Here is a 17,873-nt window from a genome sequence, read left to right on the forward strand (position 1 = left end):
GTTGGTCTGTTAGAAAATCAAAGTGGTCGGGTAATAGTAGAAGTGTATGTTTTAGCGATGGAGTTTATAAATAAAGTTGCATTTGATTATTGAAATCTGATTGTATATATCTACTGTTCCAAATTGCAGAAATCTGATTGCATATATTGACTAAAAATTTGAAATTTGTGTTTACAAGTTATGTTGTCCAACTTCAATACGGTATTACCGAATACAGTACGAATCGAAGTTTGACTTACCGATTACCGAAACGAACTTTTTTGGTTTGATATTTGGTATCTATTTTCAATTACTGATTACGGAATTACCGAACCTGAAATTTAGAAATAACGCCCACGCCCAATTAGAAGTTTTTAGGAATTGAATTAGACCAATAATTGAAATAAAAGCTACTCATTTTTCAATTTAATTTTCTTTTTTTTTTTCCTTAAATTAAAAAAATAAATCTAAAAGCTTCACCACATATTAGGAAAAACGAAAATAAAACTAGGAAAAAAGGAAAACTTCGTAGACTAATTAAGCTTGCTTTCGTGAGTGCATCCTTTTTTTTTTTTTTAATTATTATTTATTTATAGTTCTGTCTGCCCTTAAAAGAAACCACAAAAACCCTTATCGCTCTCGGTTTCGCAAATCACACTTCTCTCTCTCGTGGCAGCGGAGGAGGAGGCGGTGCAAATGTGTATGACGTGTAAGGTATGTTTTGGAGCTTCAACTTCGTCTTTCGAAGAATAACCATGTCTAGGGAAGGATTGTGTTTTTCGTAAGGTTTGCAATGGAAGTCTGACTAAAGTAAAAACATTAGCACCCCTGTCCCAAATATGTGGGGTAGAAAAAATTTGTTGGTCTATATGCTACATAACTTCCCATCTCATATTGAATCTGTGGTTTGGTTAACTTTTAGAATTAACAAAATGTTGTTTCTTGTCAGAAAAGCCCAAAAGGCATATATGATCACTATTTTCGATTAACGAGGGAAGTAGAGAGGCTAACCAAGCAATTATAAGATCTTCAGGGTGTTGGTGGTGTGGTAATGGCAGAGATGGATCAGGAGGAGGAGGAGAAGGAGACGATGGTAATGATGAAGATCGATCTGGTAATGTTAATAAAGGTCCGCTGGTTACTGTACCTTTTATGAACCTGATAATGAAAATTATCAGATGAAGCTGATAATGGACCTTATAATATATTGAAGGTCTAATCAACCTGATAATTAATCTTTTAACGAAGGAAATGAAGGGGGAATGGTTCAGATGTTTGACGTAAATTTATCCTTCAAATTGTTTATGTATAATATTACGTAACGACGAAAAATGAAATAATCTATCCAAATATTATAGTTATCAAAACAGTACGATACAATATAACATAATATAATATAATAATATAATACAATACAATAAATATGGTATATAACAACCATCCAAACGAAGTGTAAAAGATTTCTATCATAAAGAGAGGACAAAGAGAAAACTAAAAATATAAAAAAAGAGGTAAGCGAAAAACTACCAGCCATTGTACACTGCGCTTTACAGGTTTGTACGTTATTCCATATCCATCTTTATAGAAGTCAAGAGAGAGGGGAAAAAAAAAGGTGAAAAACTGAATTGCAATGCTGTCTTCATCTCCTCTCTCTCATGCCATTTTCACACAAAAGAGACACAGGAAAACAGGAAACAAAAAAAGAGAGTGACTTTGATGAGCTTGAAGAATGCAATATTTTAATTAATTGATCTTCATAATAAATACAACATTTTGATTGACGATATGAAATAATATAATACTTGAGTTATATAGGAATTTGTGTATTTTTTTTTTTTGAGGATTAAAATGTAATACAACAATACACATATTAGAAATACTCTGTCCATTTCATAATAAGTGGTGTTTTTAGCTTTTCTTTTTATTGCAAAATAAGTGGTGTTTCATAAATTCAAGAAGGCAATGATTTTTTTCATTCAATTTTATCCTTGTTTAAATAAATAGAATTTTACATAACCAAAAATCATTAGGGGTCGTTTGGTACAGGGGAAAAGCTGAGATATTCAAGATTAAGTTTGGTCTTATACTCTGTTTAATAAAAGGTATAAATTTATCCTGAGATAACCTTATACCTCCTACCAAATAGAGTATAAAATGATGCCCAAACTTAATTATGGGATATTCCACCTTATCCAATCAAACTTGAGATTAGTTTATCCCACCTTCCAGATAGGATAAATTAGTCCAAGGACTTCAATTACGGGATTATAATCTCAGAATAATTTAGTATGCGTACCAAATAACCCTTAAAGAGCTATTTTTTAAGACATTTGATTAAAGATAAGTTAGTAAGGCATTTGTAAGGTGAGTAATTTTTCAAAAAATGTGGTGCAGTGGAAGAGACTCCTCTTCCCTTAATGAGAGGTCTCGACTTCCCCAGAAACGAACTCTATCCTGTGCGAATACAGATATGATCGAGCTCCAATACGGATACTAAAAGCGAGGGAGAAACAAACACAAAAAAAAAAAAAAAATTACTTATGTTATTATTTATATCTCTACTTGAGTACTCACCACAATAATAGCTGTGTCTCTCTCATATGTACCATTTTCACACAAAAAAGACACAGAAAAACTGGGAAAATAAAAAGAGAGAGAGAGAGAGAGTGAGTTTTGATGAGGTTGAAGAGTAGATGATAATAATAAGGCGTTCAAAAAAGCAAGCAACTAAATGTATGTCGGTTCTCTTTATCACTCCTTTCCAATATATTGTTCCTTTCTTCAACTCTTTAAATTCCTTCCCTTGCATTTGATTTAGTTTTCGTTTCCACTCTCTTCTCAATGGTGAGCTCCCAAATTTCTCTACTAAAATGTGCAAAACACGGTCTTAATTAATACTATTGTTTTTTTTTTTATCATCTGTTTGTATTGCTGAGAAAATGCGTGCATTTTGCTGTTTTTTAAAAGCAAAATCAAGGGATTTCTGTTAGCAAAAGCAGTTTGGTTTTTGTTTCGACTTTCTCAAGCAAATGCGTCCTAATCCGTTTGGTTGTATTCTTCCAACAATATGGTGGTAATTTCTGTTGAGATCTCTTTTGTTTGAACAAAAAGGAAAACAAAGAAATTCTCAAAGTATCAAATTTCTTGGGCATTCTTTCTAACTTTCTTTTTTTCTTTCAAAAATTAAGGAATTACTGTTGGATTTATTGCTTTGCTTTTATCTCTGAGTTTTCTCAAGTAAGACGTGCCAAATACATTATTGCAATCTGTACGATTCATAGGTAATGCTGGGAACTAAGAGGAAAAAGCCTTCCATTTTGTGTGTCTTTGCAACATCAAATTATTACTGAATTTGTTGTTAATTTAAACTGAATAATCCATTTTGGTTACTGAGAGACTGCTGGAAAATACTCTACTATTTTTAAAGAGATATAAGGAAAACTACTTAGATTAGTTTTAATTTTCTGTTTAAAAGAATTTGTTACAATTTCTTGATATGAAATGTTTGCTTCTTTGTTTTTCCCTCTCGATATAACATACGTATTTTGTAGTCTAATTTTTCTTTTTGGTTTTGGTTTTGGTTTTGGTTTACAGATGATAAAGAAACTGATTGTTTTGTTTTGACAGGATTGCCAAATCTGAAGAGGATCCACATTATTTATCGTGGAATCAGAGTTGCATATGTTGATTATTCATCTCTCTGCTTTCCTGAAGAACTAGTGGTGAGTATGATTTTTGGAGTCTTCATAGCTACTTTAACTTTTAAGAGCTGACATGGCGAATATGCAATCTGCTGCAGAACAGTAATTCACCATGAACTGGAATCAGCAAATGGAAATTCATTACGCGAATGCTGCTATGCCTTATAATTCAATTGGAAGTTTTATGGATTTCTTTGGAGGTGTTACATATGACCATGTAAATTATATATTTGCCGATCCTCCATATGCTCAGGTATTCAGTAGTTTTGCAGAAATTGATCATTTTTTTTTTTTGTCTACATTCATGTTGTTCATTCCACTACATCCATTATGATCCCACATTGCCATCTTCTGCCCTGTTATGCAGGATTGTGCAAGTAACCTGTACAAATGAGGGTGCAATTAGAACACTGATTAGTTTTAGACTTGTAGAATTAACTTTGTGACATTTTGTAAATCATGACTGGATAAGCAGATACTACAAATAGTGCTCATGAATATGAAAAAATGTCCATGAGAAAGTGGAAGTTTTTAATCAAGTATGTGCTGTTCTATTACATACGCTCTAGTAGCATGCAAGGAGCAGATGTAGAGCCATGCCTTAGTACACATGTACAACATGTATCAACTGCATAATTAGCAACTATGCTGCATTTAGGACGCTAGCTTTCAAATTGCTCCTAGCAAACTGAGGGACTCTGCTACTAATTGCTACGCATATGAAGGCCTTAGAGATACCTTTTGAATATCACTTAAATGCAACATGTACATTTTCTTCATGCATCTTTGGTTTTGTCTATATCAAACTGTCAGTCACATGGAAACATAGAGCAGTTTTTAAAATAACAGTGCCATATGACTTCTTCGATCATTGCAGGAGAGTTTATATCCATCCATCAGCACCAATCCATACAAATTTGGATATTCTGAAGCAGGTAGTTTCTCATATTATGATTATGGTCATGAATATGTGGTGAATGATCATATATCTGGAATCGAGGAGCATGATAAACATTTAGAGAACCCTTCAACCGTTGCTGGTGACCAGAATGTAGCTGCAAATGTGCATAGAGAGGAAATTTCTGGCTCCAATTCACTCACGAATTCTGTGGAGTGTAAGTTTCCTTTTCAGTGTCTTCCTACTGCGGTTGATATGTACAAGTTTTAAAAAGAAAACCAACAAAGTTAGAATGTGGAAAGCCAGCTCATGTATATGGAAACATCTTCAACAGTTTCTTTCTTTATTCTTTTCACATTGTGTATATGATTAAATATTGCTAGGAAAATGCACCAGGAATAACTTATTGATCACCTACCATGAGTTACTGCATTAGTTAGCACCCTTTCAGTCCATTCCTACTGTAAAGATGTCTCCGTGTTCTTTCACGTTTTATTTACTATTATTTGTCCATTATTTAGCAATCACGAGTTGGCGATCTACTGTTCGCATCTCAAGGTTCTAGGTGAAATGACAACACTCACCTTCCAGTGGTTATCTTGCTGTCTTGAAAGATAGTGAGCTATAAGCCTCATGTTTGAATGAGTGTTCCGCAGTGCCACTCAAAGTGCATCAGTCAACCAACAAAACTTGACTTGGATGGTTTAGGAGAATGCCATCCAACAAAATAAACAAATCCGTCTAGTCTGATGACTCGTTGAATGATTCATGATCATCATATGAGATTGGTGGTAGCCTGTGGTTTGCAGCAGTTGACTCAAATTGATTCTCTGAAGGCACTGAGACTTTTTCCCGCTGTTCCAGTAAAAAGGACCTCTGCTACAGCGTTTCTAAAGACAATCTCTTTTAATACTAATTTTGTATGGATAAATGAAAGTGGCTGGTCACACAAGATTCTAGATTGGACAGATTCTTTATCATATTGAAGATCTTTCCAGTAAATACAGGTTATAAGTGTGCGGAGAGTGATAAAATGCGTAAAATACTAGTACATCATACATTCCTTAGCCAAAGTGGTGCTAAGGTTGATATAATATACTTTCTACATCCATTTCCCCTCTTCTTTATGTAGTCTCCAAACCCTTCTGCTTGCTGCTTCAATGCCAAATATTATTCCAAAAAACTCAGTGGTTTTTTCTTCTTTAGGATAATTGGTTATAAGTTTTTTTTTTTCTGTTTTCCATATACCATTTCTGAAAGTTAGTAGTGACAGTTTCCTTTCGTAAAGCAACTGTCTAGACGCACGTATTCAGTACATTCTTCTTTTATGCATTCTGTGCCGCAACTATATTGATTATGCATCTGAAATTTGTGATGGGATAGAGTTAAGAAGGAAATATGTCGATCTGAATGCAGTGAAAGGTGTATGGAGAATATGTTAGTGTTGAAAATATGCCAAATATTTGGAGTCTCATTCTTACCGTTTTCAGCAACTGTTACTTGTGGCTATTCATAAAGAGCTTCCTACTTTTATGATACATTAGGTTACGGCTAAGCCACGTCCCTTTGCTCCTTTTCAGGTCCCAGGGGTCAAATTAATACTCGTGACAGTGAGGTATGAAGTTTTATTCTTAAGTTATGGTTCTTTTCTCTTTCATGTCATGGTCATTAATCCGGCTGATGTATAACCACCGTAACCTCTACTTTTCTTATTTATAGTATCTGCATACTATGACAAGAGTAAAACTGTTTTTGTGTTTGTGGCTGTAAGACAAAGAATAAAACAGCTAGATAGTTTTGATTTTTGAAACTTATGTTGCTCGGACTCTTCACTTTCGGTGCCGCACCCGTGTCGACACGACATGGGTGTGGGTGTGGGATCCGTACCCAATCTGATCAACCAATTTTGGGTACTTTGAGCAAAATCAGGGGAGAAATTCCGGACAGATTTAATGATTTATGTAATCAAAACAAAAGCTATGGTGAAATTGAAGAAAATGGAATACCTTGTATATAGAAATTTCTATGTCACTCCTTTTATCTCCTTCCGAGATTCTCCTCTTGATCAATAATTTCTCCTCAAGTTTTCCACATAGTATCTCATAATTTAGGTTTTATAACTTTATTTTTAGATATTTGAGTTATTTTTAGCCGAATGCCCGCACTCGTATGCGTACCTGGATCAGTATCCACGAATCTTAATTTTCACATCATGAAGGATCCGACCTCTAGATCCACACCCGTATTGGACACCCGCACCCGCGTCCAAGCAACTTAGTTTGAAACTACTCTTTCGACGAATAAGGAAAAAATGTAATAGTATATCTACCATTCCCAAGGGAAAAAAAAAAGGGCAGCCCGGTGCACTAAGCTCCCGCTATGCGCGGGGTCCGGGGAAGGGCCGGACCACAAGGGTCTATTGTACGCAGCCTTACCTTGCATTTCTGCAAGAGGCTGTTTCCACGGCTTGAACCCGTGACCTCCCGCTCACATGGCAACAACTTTACCAGTTACTCCAAGGTTCCCATTCCCAAGGAAAAAAAGGTAAAAATGTAAAAGTAACTAGAGGAGTCTTGCATTCTCTTCCTGCTGATGTTTTCCAAAAGTGCTACTGGCTCCTGAGTGATCATTGGTCATACTTGTTTGTTTTACAGTGAGTTAAGAAGCTTTTTCTGTCCTCTTATGATTAGAATCACTGACTAGCTACTTGTTTCATCCATCTATGTTGCAATTAATGCAGGTTGTTTGGCAAGATAGTATCGACCCTGACAACATGACCTATGAGGTTTGATTTGAAAATTTTCTGTCATCTCCACTTATTAGACTTGTATTATCATTATCTTGTGCATCAGCAGATAGTATCATTATCTTGTGATCAACTTTGAGACACCGAGAATCCCATACTGGAGTTCTTTGGTAATGTCTTGGTTATTAAGGCAGATAATGTGTTTTCATTTTTCAAAGCTAATGCAGATTAACATGAAATGTTTATTGCCATGAATACGCCCTGTAAGATACAGTATGTTTTTTGTGGGATCTCACCTCTAACCCTAGAGTGAGACGAGTCTAGTTGGAGCGAAAGGGATAGTAAGGATTCATATAGCTGACCTCCACTAGCTTGGGATCAAGACTTAATTGTTGTTGTAGACATTTGTGATATGCATCATTGACGAGAATGGTGGCTTAGTGTCAAATGAAAGATGACGCTGTGATATTTTGATATAATTTCTTGGTTCAATTTTGATAGTGTCCGCACTGTTTTTTCTAGGTTGAATTATTCATGGAAGAGTATGCCATAGGTCCCTTTTGCAAGCCTTGTCCTGAATGGAAGATTAGGATTCCGGTAATAGTGTCATTTTCAATACTCGTGCGAAGAGAAATATTTGACTCAAATAGGTGGGAGGTAGCGGGTACCCCATGGAATTAGTCGAGGTGCGCACGGGCTGCCCGGGACACCACATATATATAAAAAAGAAGAAATACTTGACTCAAGATGGAGTGGGGCAATTAATTTTCTGAGGCTTAATTAGGGAAATAAGTAAAGTTTCTTGTTGTGGTTCTAGATTTTAATTAATATTTAAATAAGGGGAGTTCGTTTTGTTTCTAAGTTTTAATTAAAACACTTTGTGCTTCTCAAGGTTGAGATATAAGCCAAAATAAAGGACAAAAATACTAGAGCAAGAAATTAGGCATCTTGTTCAATATGGTTGGTATCATACTGCATGGCTAGGTTTTGGTTGTCTAAGGTCAATGATGTAATGTTATCTGTTCCAGATGTGAAAACATTTACAAGGGCTACAATAACCTTGCAGATTTTAGATTTGATTAGGACGACTTTCCTCTTTCAAATTCTGTCTTATGATTGTATGATCAAAGCAGACATAGATGTTAAATTTGATTCAATTAGCTTTTTTACATCTTTTAAGGTCCGTAAAACAATGAATTACTCCATGCAGCCAATGACCAGCGAAGTGTTGTTTGGAAGGTTGCGCTCAAGACATGAATTGAATGAATAAGCTTAGACCTACTAATATTGTGTGACTTAAAGGGATAGACATCGACTGATTTTCTTGAATTTTATATACTAGTATGGACTTGTAGTTATTGCGCTCATTGTTTGAGGGTGTCCTCAAATCATAAGAGCGAATAAGCTTTGACCTGTCAATATTATGTAAATTATACGCACAAATATCCATTGGTTTTTGAAGATTTGATATGTTAGTTTGGAGCTGTAGGTTATTTTCCTTGATGTTTAAGGCAGGTCATTGTTTTCAATTTGACTAGAGGGCAGGGGTTCATATTAGTACCTTAGCTGGTAATGCTTACGTTCTAGAAAAGAGAAACAAGGTAAATCAGTAACCAAGATAAGAATTCATCTAACAAAAGCTGTTGTACTCTAGCAATGAATTATAGCCACATATGGAGTCTGGGACTATGTTAAAAAACGTTTGGATCCTTTGGATACAGTTGAAGAACTTTAGACGTTAACAGAATAACTACAACAACATCTACGCCTCAGTCGCAAAACAAGTTCTGGGTACGGTTATGTGGGTGTTTGGATTGGCTTATTTTAAGTGCTTATTGGCTTTTAAGCACTTTTCTAGTTTTTGTGGTGTTTGACAAAGATAAAAAGTGCTTAAAAGCACTTACTTTTAGGCATCAAAAGTACAAAAATAAGCCAAAATTTGGGTATTTTCAACTTATGGCTTTTGGCTTTTAGCTTATAAGCTACTTTTTAAAAGCCAATCCAAACACCCTCTATGTGAATCCTCACTGACCATGTTCCTCAGTTAGAAGTTAATAGAATTTGCATAATTATTTCTGACTGCCAGCACCAATTACATATATAATATTGAAAACTTTGTCCACAATATGTTGAATACCCGAGCTAGTGTATGATAAAACTTCTACCTGCATCAATTGATCTGCAACTTCTTAACAATACTTTGCATGAAGTACGTGCAAAAAGAAAAAGAAGTAAAGGATATGAAAAATCAGGAGATTATTTGAGTTTATTTTTCTATTTACTACTATATCTTTTGAGGCTAAAGAGTGTTTTGATGCTCACAACTTCTTGTGAATTTTTTTGATATCCAGTCGTTTCTTGTCATTGAACCATTTTCATATACAGTACAGTCAAATGACTATTGTTTAAGCGAATTGATTTACTTTCTTGAGAAATCATACTAGAAATAGTGTAGCTGATGAGTGGTGTAACTAACAGACATGCGTTACATACTCTTCAGTGTTCACATCCTTCTCTGCAGATATCCATCAACGACAACAAATGAATTTTTCTTTTAATGATTGTTTCCTTTATCCTTGTTTTAGTGATGATAATGTTTAGTTTAGCTTTATTATGGATTATTTGGAGATTTATATTGGAGACTTTTGTTTTGGATTATTTGAAGATTTATGCTGGAGACTTCGTAAAACTTGCAGCTCTAATACTTTTAGATATATCTACATCTATGTGGGTTGAATTACAGGAATTACTTGAGTTGGGGGAGGCTGTTGGAACTCAAAGCAGAGGTCTTTCCCAAGATCAAATCTCCTTGCTTCCAATCACAAAGTTTAAGTGTGGCTTATTCTCAAGAAAGAAATCAAGAAAGGAAAGGTAGAACAAACCCATCGAGAATATCTTCCTATAAATAAGGGCAACTAATGGAAAAAACGAACAATGTTTAATAATCCTCTAAATCTAACATAATAAAATTTTGTTCATATTCTTCTTATTCTGTGTTTGATTGTTATGTTTTCTTTAAATATAATAGGCTGGTGGGTTGTTTTTCTACATGTGACCAGGCCATACAAGTCATCGTTAGCTTAGCTAATAAATTTGTTAATTTGAGAAATTGGTAAAGGCCTTTTATGTTTCTCATCAACAATCTTCTTCATCTGAATAGTGCCTAGGTTTCTACTCTTTACCTTTTTTAAGATCAAGTAATAGGTAAATTACAACATTATTCTATATTACCTAGTTCCTTGGGTGTTATCATGTCCTCCTTTATGTTCCGCCTGCACATATTCTTTTCTGGACTTCCTTTCAGAGATGTCATCCTGGGCATATTGTGGAGTTTAATGTATTTATGTGAATGTGTATGTATATATTTGTTTATTTTGTTTGTTTTTCTCCCCGTAGGTAATTCACTTCTGAGATTACTGAAAGAAATTCTTTTTGTCATCTTTGTCATTATTATCTATTACAGTACTACTTATTTCCCAACAACAATATTATAGTCTATCATGATTATCTTTGTGTAGTATTTTTGGCAAGGTTTTGTATCAAAGCGCTTTCACTTATCACAATGGATTTTCCTTCTTATTTCCAGATGTGTGGTCTGCCAGATGGAGTACAAACGAAATGACCGGCAGATTACTCTTCCCTGCAAACATGTCTATCATGCTGGTTGTGGCAGCAGATGGCTAAGTATCAACAAAGTAATCAACTGAACCCTCTCAAAACTATTTCCCTCAATCCGTCATTGTATATATACTAGATTGTTAAGTCATTCATTAATGTATAGGCTTGCCCAATTTGCTACACGGAAGTGGTGATTAATACATCGAAGCGGTGAAGCAAATTACAAGCACCACGGGGGACTGACTTCATATTTTTCTTCTTGGTTAAAGCATTTGCCCTTTCTATTTTCGTTCAAGTTCTGCTTATAGAATGCTATTTTTTCCCGTTCCTTCTGTTTTACATTAGAGAAATAGTCCAGTGGTAAATAATTACAGAAAGAAACACTGCATGTGACAGTTTATTTGGATGATGGAGCTTTGTACCACATGTTCTGTTTTATATATTCACCCTTGGTCTCAGAACTTTGTCACAGAAAGGATCTCTAGTTTTAATTTCTTACTGTCCTGATCCTATTGCCTGGGGGAAATACAAAAAGACGAAGAGGAAGGGACCATATCTGTTCTGAAAATGATATCTTGTAGTTGTAGATATTCTAGCATTTTCGAGGGCTTGTATAGCTGTATTGGAGCATTGGACAAAAGCATCTGTAGGTTGATTGGTCTGAAAGGAATTGGAAAGAAAGTAAAGAGACAAAGGGTGTGGCGTATTGGTGGAACTTGGAAGTGTGTTTAGATGAATTAAGGGGAAGGAAACAAGGTCTTGGTCTTGGTCACTACCCAGTGTAATCCCACAATAGTGGGGTCTGGGGAGGGTAAGATGTACGCAGCCTTACCCCTACCTGGGTAGGGAGGCTGTTTCCGATTGACCCTCGGCAACCCTCCTCCTTTATCCGGGCTTGGGAAGGAAACAAGGTATTATCATAAATTCATTTCCTTTGCACTTCATCACTGCTCTCCACAGCTGCATTACAGGTTTTCCACATCTGAGCCAGCTTATTCTGTTTGCTCGACAGGTTAGCAAAGCCTAACTTCTTCGACACCCTTTACGGTGTGTTCGGCAGGAAGGAATATGTTTTCTTGGAAAATGTTTTTCAGGCAAATAAGTGAGTTTCTTACTTATTTTCTTGTGTTTGGTACGTAAGCAATATCCTAAAAGCATTTGTATATCATCTAAACAAATACTATGGGGGTGGGTGGTGGTGGTGGTGGTTGGGGTGGGATGGGGTTGAAGATGAGGTGCGTCGAGGGTGAGGAGGAGATAATCAATGTGGAATGCCGCTTGTGAAACTTGTTTTTCCTACTTCCATTAGGGAAGTTCTTTTTCTCTTTTCTAAGTAACTTTTTTATTTTCATTTCTAAGTAACTTATTTTCGTGGAGAACATATTTTTCAAATTCTTTTGACCAACATGTTTAAATTGATTCCATAACTGAACACTCTGTAGTGTTCCACCTTCTAAAGCCTCTCTCTCTTGAGTTTTATTATTAAAATAAGTACCGTGTGAGCCCAGTCTACAAAATATTCTACCACTTTGTCTGTGTGGAATGGCGTGAATATGAAGAAATTATAATACAAGAATTCGTAAGCAGTGAATAATGACACCGTGATTAACTGATTATATTACAAGAATTCATATGCTATAATAATACAGTAAATTCTACCAATTGGATATACAAGTTTGCGATGCCAAAATGAGGATTCAGCTTTACTAATTAGGATACAAGTTTAAGCTATAGTTTTTTTTTTTAAACCCATAAATTTCTTCGGAAATTATTATTTTACATATACTATCATGATTTTTATTTTATTAAGTTTTTATTTACTAAAACTGCGCCTAATTTATGAGTCCTTGTGTCATATTAGGCTTCTTTCGCAGGTATTATTACTTCACATTTTATTCCGTATAAATAATGTATAAGTTCTTATACATATGATGACAATCAAATGTTGTATTACTAACACTTTCTTTTATGTCGGAAACAAATATATTTGTGCAAAGTTTTATGCCAGAACAATCTCTCCTCATATGAGAAATTACTCAAGCCTTATATACTATTTAGATATGCCACTATGATCTCTAAACTTAAAACTTTGTTAGTAATGATTAGGGCTGTTCATGGTTCGGTTTGGGTCGATTATTGATTAAAACCATAACCAAATCAATTTAGTCGGTTTTTAAATGTTTAAAACCATAACCAAACCAAATAAAATAATAACCACCGGTTTGGTTATTGTCGGTTTGGTTCGGTTTTTCGATTTATGACTAGCAGCCATGAGACTTATCAGTAAAACATTAAAAAGTTGAAAAAGACATGTCTTTTGTTTTGTTCAAACGATAACTTTTATTTATAGTTTAAGGTGGAACATACATCATAGAAACATTTTCACTACTAATGATAGTGTAGTACTCAAGTTACCCAAAGTTGTTAAACTATTACATATAGAGCTAAAAACTAACTTAGTAGTGGCTGCACCATTTTTGTCATCTTAATACACATACCTGGAAATAAAGTAGAGCATAAGAGCTTTTAGTTGTTACAAACATACATATTAATTAAAAATAAAGACTACCTAAAATAAAAATAAAAATATATGAAATAAAAAAACTTTGTGTAATGATCCCAAACTTTGGGGCAGTATTTGCATTTTGTCCTCAATTCTCCCATTTTATTAAAAAAACTTTGTGTAATGATCCCAAACTTCAGATGTTTTTCTATCATTATCTCCAAGACTAGGGTCTCGACTACAAGGAGTTGTTCTTTTCTCCTTAAACAATCATGTGAAATAAGTAGACCAAAAATCAAATTAATGATTAAAAGGTATAACATATTTATAATTATTTATGAAAAACTAATATTATACATATAAATAATTATAAAATTTATGTATATAATTCATCAGTTTGGTTCGGTTATTTTTTAATAGAATCATAACCAAACCAAATATTATCGGTTTTTAAAATTTAAAACCAAATCAAACCAAACCAAATCAAATGTCGGTTTATTTATTCGATTTGGTTAAATTTTCGATTTGATTTTGGTTTTAACTAAAACCGTGAACCGCCCTAATTATAATGATTACGCTTGGGTACGATCTTAGTAGTTTCCACCTCTTGGATGTCAGCTAATACTAGATGATTATAAAAATAGTTGTCTGCGCCTGAGCACTAGAGATCATCAACATTCTTACAAGTAATTCAAGTATCACAGTAAATAAGTTCCAAAATTTTGACATGAATTTTGGGGGTGATGAAGTGGTATTTCTTTTCTTATCATTTTCGAATTTCCTTTTATTTCTTTAAAATTTAAAGTGCTCCATTTGCAGATTGGCAAATAAGGACATATTTGAGCCACTTTGGTAATGACAATGGCAGCAGTGACCCCAAATATTAACCGAAGGCAAAATTGTGCCATTCCAAATAGTTCAGAAGGCCCTTTGCTCTAAAAACAATCCAGCCGAAGTTGGAAGCTGGTTGCTATTGGAAATTGAGCAAAAATACCCTCCATCCACCTTTCAGCCCCCAAATACCCTTATCATCCACCTATTGGGTCTAAAATATCCTTATCACCACCTATTGGGTCTAAAATACCCTTATCACTAACAAAATCTTTTCATTAAACACGTGTCATTTTTCTATTGGTTGGATTATAAAATTAATTAAATTAATTAACTTTTGCAATATTGACCAGATAGTGCCCCCACCCCCGACCCGACCCCCCCCCCCCCCCCCCCCCGTGAATTTTTTTTTTTTTTTGAAAAAAAAGTTGACATTTTTTTTTGCACCCCACCCCGCACCCCTACCCCCCCCCCCCCCGACGCAAAAAAAATTAATATTTTTGAAAAAAAAAGTTTTGACGTTTTTTTTTGGGTTTTTTTAGCTGGGAGGGGGGGGGGCGTAGGGTGCGGGGTTTGGGGGGTGGGGGGAGGGGGAGGGTGCGGGGTGGAAAAAAAAGTCAACTTTTTTTTTTCAGCTGGGAGGGGGGGGGGGGGAGGTGTAGGGTGCGGGGTGGGGTGCAAAAAAAATATTGTTACGCTTCTCAACTTCCTAGTAAAAAGCACAAGTACTGTGAAATGTTTTGATATATTAAAATGTCTAATGTAATTGAGTTACCAAAAAAAAAAATATCTCACCCTAAAAAACATGGTATATTTTCAACCAAAAAATATCTCACCCCTACGCCCCCCTCCCGTCCCAGCTAAAAAAACCCAAAAAAAACGTCAAAACTTTTTTTTTCAAAAATATTAATTTTTTTTTCGTCGGGGGGGGGGGTAGGGGTGCGGGGTGGGGTGCAAAAAAAAATGTCAACTTTTTTTTCAAAAAAAAAAAAAAAAATTCACCGGAGGGGTGGGGGGTCGGGGGGTAGGGGGTGGGGGGCACTTGGGTTATCTGGTCAATTAGTTTAATTAATTTTATAAGCCAACCAATAAAAAAATGCCACGTGTTTGACCAGAATATTCTGTTAGCAATAGGGGTATTTTAGACCCAATAGGTGGATGGTAAGGGTATTTGGGGGCTGAAAGATGGATGGAGGGTATTTTTGCTCCATTTTCAATAGTTCGAGGGTATTTTAGGCCCTTTTCCGATCTCCATATTAAGAATTTAGATATAAGATGGCAACGACGTTATATTCAGTTCCAAATGTCTTTCTAATCAAGTCTAGGAATAACAATCTGTAGATACTTTAGGTGGAGAAACTTCCATAACTTTATGGCCAATTTATGAAATCTAGTTGAATGTCGGCTGTTGCTAAGGTAATTTCTGGGATATGATCCATTTCTGTTGCAGAAGTCAATCTTGTTGCATAGTAATTCCACTCACCATTGATAAATTCATCTATTTTCCAACTTTTCGCAATCCAGTACCAAATTTCATGCATGTTGCTACAGTTAACCACCGGGATTGAAATGCACATACTGGGACGGAATTCATCACTGACTTGATTAATGTCTACTGTGCATTTTGAAGAACGTTCTTTGCTTCCATTTCATCCACTTGGAGGAGAGCAATACATTATCCACAACATAGCTAATGTGATAACATTGGTTGTCTTTGCCTGCCTTTGATTGGTTTAATGACGAAAATTTCAGCTGAAAGCGGATCTCCTTGTCATAATCCTAGCACCCCCTGCAATCTTGTGAATCTGAATAATCATTTTCACCTGTTCAGGTGATCCAAACAAGGTGAGACTCGGTAATAAAATCCTACAGTTGTTTACGGTAAAAAAAAAAAAGAAAAAGAAGGTAATAAATCCTAACAAATCCATACCTATTCCGTTTTTCTTCTGTAATGATGGATTACTTCTTGGAAATAATGATGGTATCAGAACCCTTTTTCATGGAAGCAGCTTGGTTGGTATGGGCTGATGATATCCTTCAAGGCTTCAGCCATAGTCTTAGTATGGACCAACACCTGATAACAGAATTCCAGGAGTCCCACTGGAACTCGAGAGTTCAGAGCTAAGAACAGGAGCTCAACAGAGGAACTCGAGTAGAATAGCTATTTGGATGGAAGGAGAGAAATGTAATAGAAGAGGAATTGCAATTATGCAGAATGTAAATGTATTTCTGAATGAATCTCAATGAGGAATGTACAATTGTATATACTGAATGAAATCAGAGATCTAATAATCCCCATAACTACTTCTAACTAACTTTCCCGCCTTTACTAATTCAACTAACCCCAACTAACATGAACAACTAATAAGCTGACGTGACTCCTCTAGCTAATTGATCACTGATGCTAATTCCAATCCTTACATCTGCATCTACATTTCATGTATCAACACCCATCCGCTTAGTATTTTTAGACTGTTGCAAAAAATTAATAAGCAGAATTGAGCATGCTGTTTGTGGCTTATTGTTCTTGAACATAAGAATACAGAGCTGTTTCGGCATGCCTCCAGTTGAAAAAAAAAAAAAAACAGGGAAAAAAAAAGAAAAAAAGAGAACATTTGGATAGCTTCCCCACAAAGGTAGGGGTACCACTTGGGATTACACTGGGTATGTTGTTGTTGGATAGCTTCCCAGCCACTGGCCAATAGAACTCCAGGCTTTCTCATCCCATTTTTAAACAGAGATATGGTAACTTCAGGTTCTAAAATTCGAGATCATTCAGTTCGGCAAAATCCAGGAGCAGAAGAATTTCATCCTTGAACTTTCTGTATTTGGCCGCTGCTAATATATGTTGAAAAGATGTTCACTCATCCTTCATCCAGAGCCAACAAACTCCTCTTTTGTCTGAAAGAAACTCAAAACAATCAGTATCTTTCAATGTTACTACTATCCTTGTGGGATGTCAGTATCAGACACCAAAAAAGAGAAACGAAAAGGGAGGGAAAAATTGGATGGTGACATAAATTCTTGGGGCATGTTTGGAAAGAAAGAAAAGACTTGTGAGATTTGTCAAACCTTCATATGGCTAATGGATTCCATCTTGTATCACACTTCTGGATGAAGCAATTTCTTGCAACACTAAGTTTCCTTACAATTCGGAAGAAGCAGGTATTAACCGAGCTACAATCTTCGCAACCCATGAAAATTTTCATTTTCCTAGTCTGACCCTATGACACATTTACACCCCTAATAGCTAGTCGGAAAGAGTTTAACAAGAAGAAGGTAACAATCAAGCTACAGCTAAAGATAGCTTCAATAACTGTCTTTCCAACTCAAACATAAGCTACAATGTGATAAAAAGTTTTTCACAATTTCACTTACTTAGCAAGAATGAAAAGTAGGAGTTCCATTACATCAATTGCTAAAAAGATCAGAAAGAACACTAGCTTGAAACAATGAACTGAGATCGATAACTAAATCACTGAAATATGACCTAAAAGTTGGTAAGTATAACAGGAACTAATGCAGAAGAAGCAATGATTGCATTTAGGAAGCAATCAGCAATGCAGAAGCAAAATTTTCAAACATAATTCACAATAC

The 17,873-nt window shown here is 35.3% G+C and overlaps 1 protein-coding gene across 5 annotated transcripts; it reads left to right on the top strand.

The window, feature by feature from the left end:
* Positions 1 to 674: 674 nt before the first annotated feature.
* LOC132643677 (E3 ubiquitin-protein ligase BIG BROTHER-like) lies at positions 675 to 11,403 on the top strand. Of its 5 annotated transcripts, none has more exons than XM_060360181.1 (9): positions 675 to 693; positions 3,607 to 3,701; positions 3,779 to 3,933; positions 4,558 to 4,795; positions 6,159 to 6,193; positions 7,319 to 7,363; positions 10,068 to 10,195; positions 10,911 to 11,019; positions 11,106 to 11,403. In XM_060360181.1, exons 3-9 carry the CDS (start codon positions 3,793 to 3,795, stop codon positions 11,154 to 11,156), a joined length of 747 nt encoding a protein of 248 aa, XP_060216164.1. In that variant the 5' UTR covers positions 675 to 693; positions 3,607 to 3,701; positions 3,779 to 3,792; the 3' UTR covers positions 11,157 to 11,403. The 5 variants fall into 5 exon arrangements, with proteins under 5 accessions (XP_060216164.1, XP_060216161.1, XP_060216163.1 ...); XM_060360178.1 differs by lacking the exon at positions 675 to 693 and adding an exon at positions 2,554 to 2,712; XM_060360180.1 differs by lacking the exon at positions 675 to 693 and adding an exon at positions 2,554 to 2,712 and having other exon boundaries at positions 3,784 to 3,933.
* The last annotated feature ends 6,470 nt before the right edge of the window (positions 11,404 to 17,873 follow it).

Source organism: Lycium barbarum, chromosome 6 (assembly GCF_019175385.1).
Source record: "Lycium barbarum isolate Lr01 chromosome 6, ASM1917538v2, whole genome shotgun sequence".
Lineage (NCBI taxonomy): Eukaryota > Viridiplantae > Streptophyta > Magnoliopsida > Solanales > Solanaceae > Lycium > Lycium barbarum.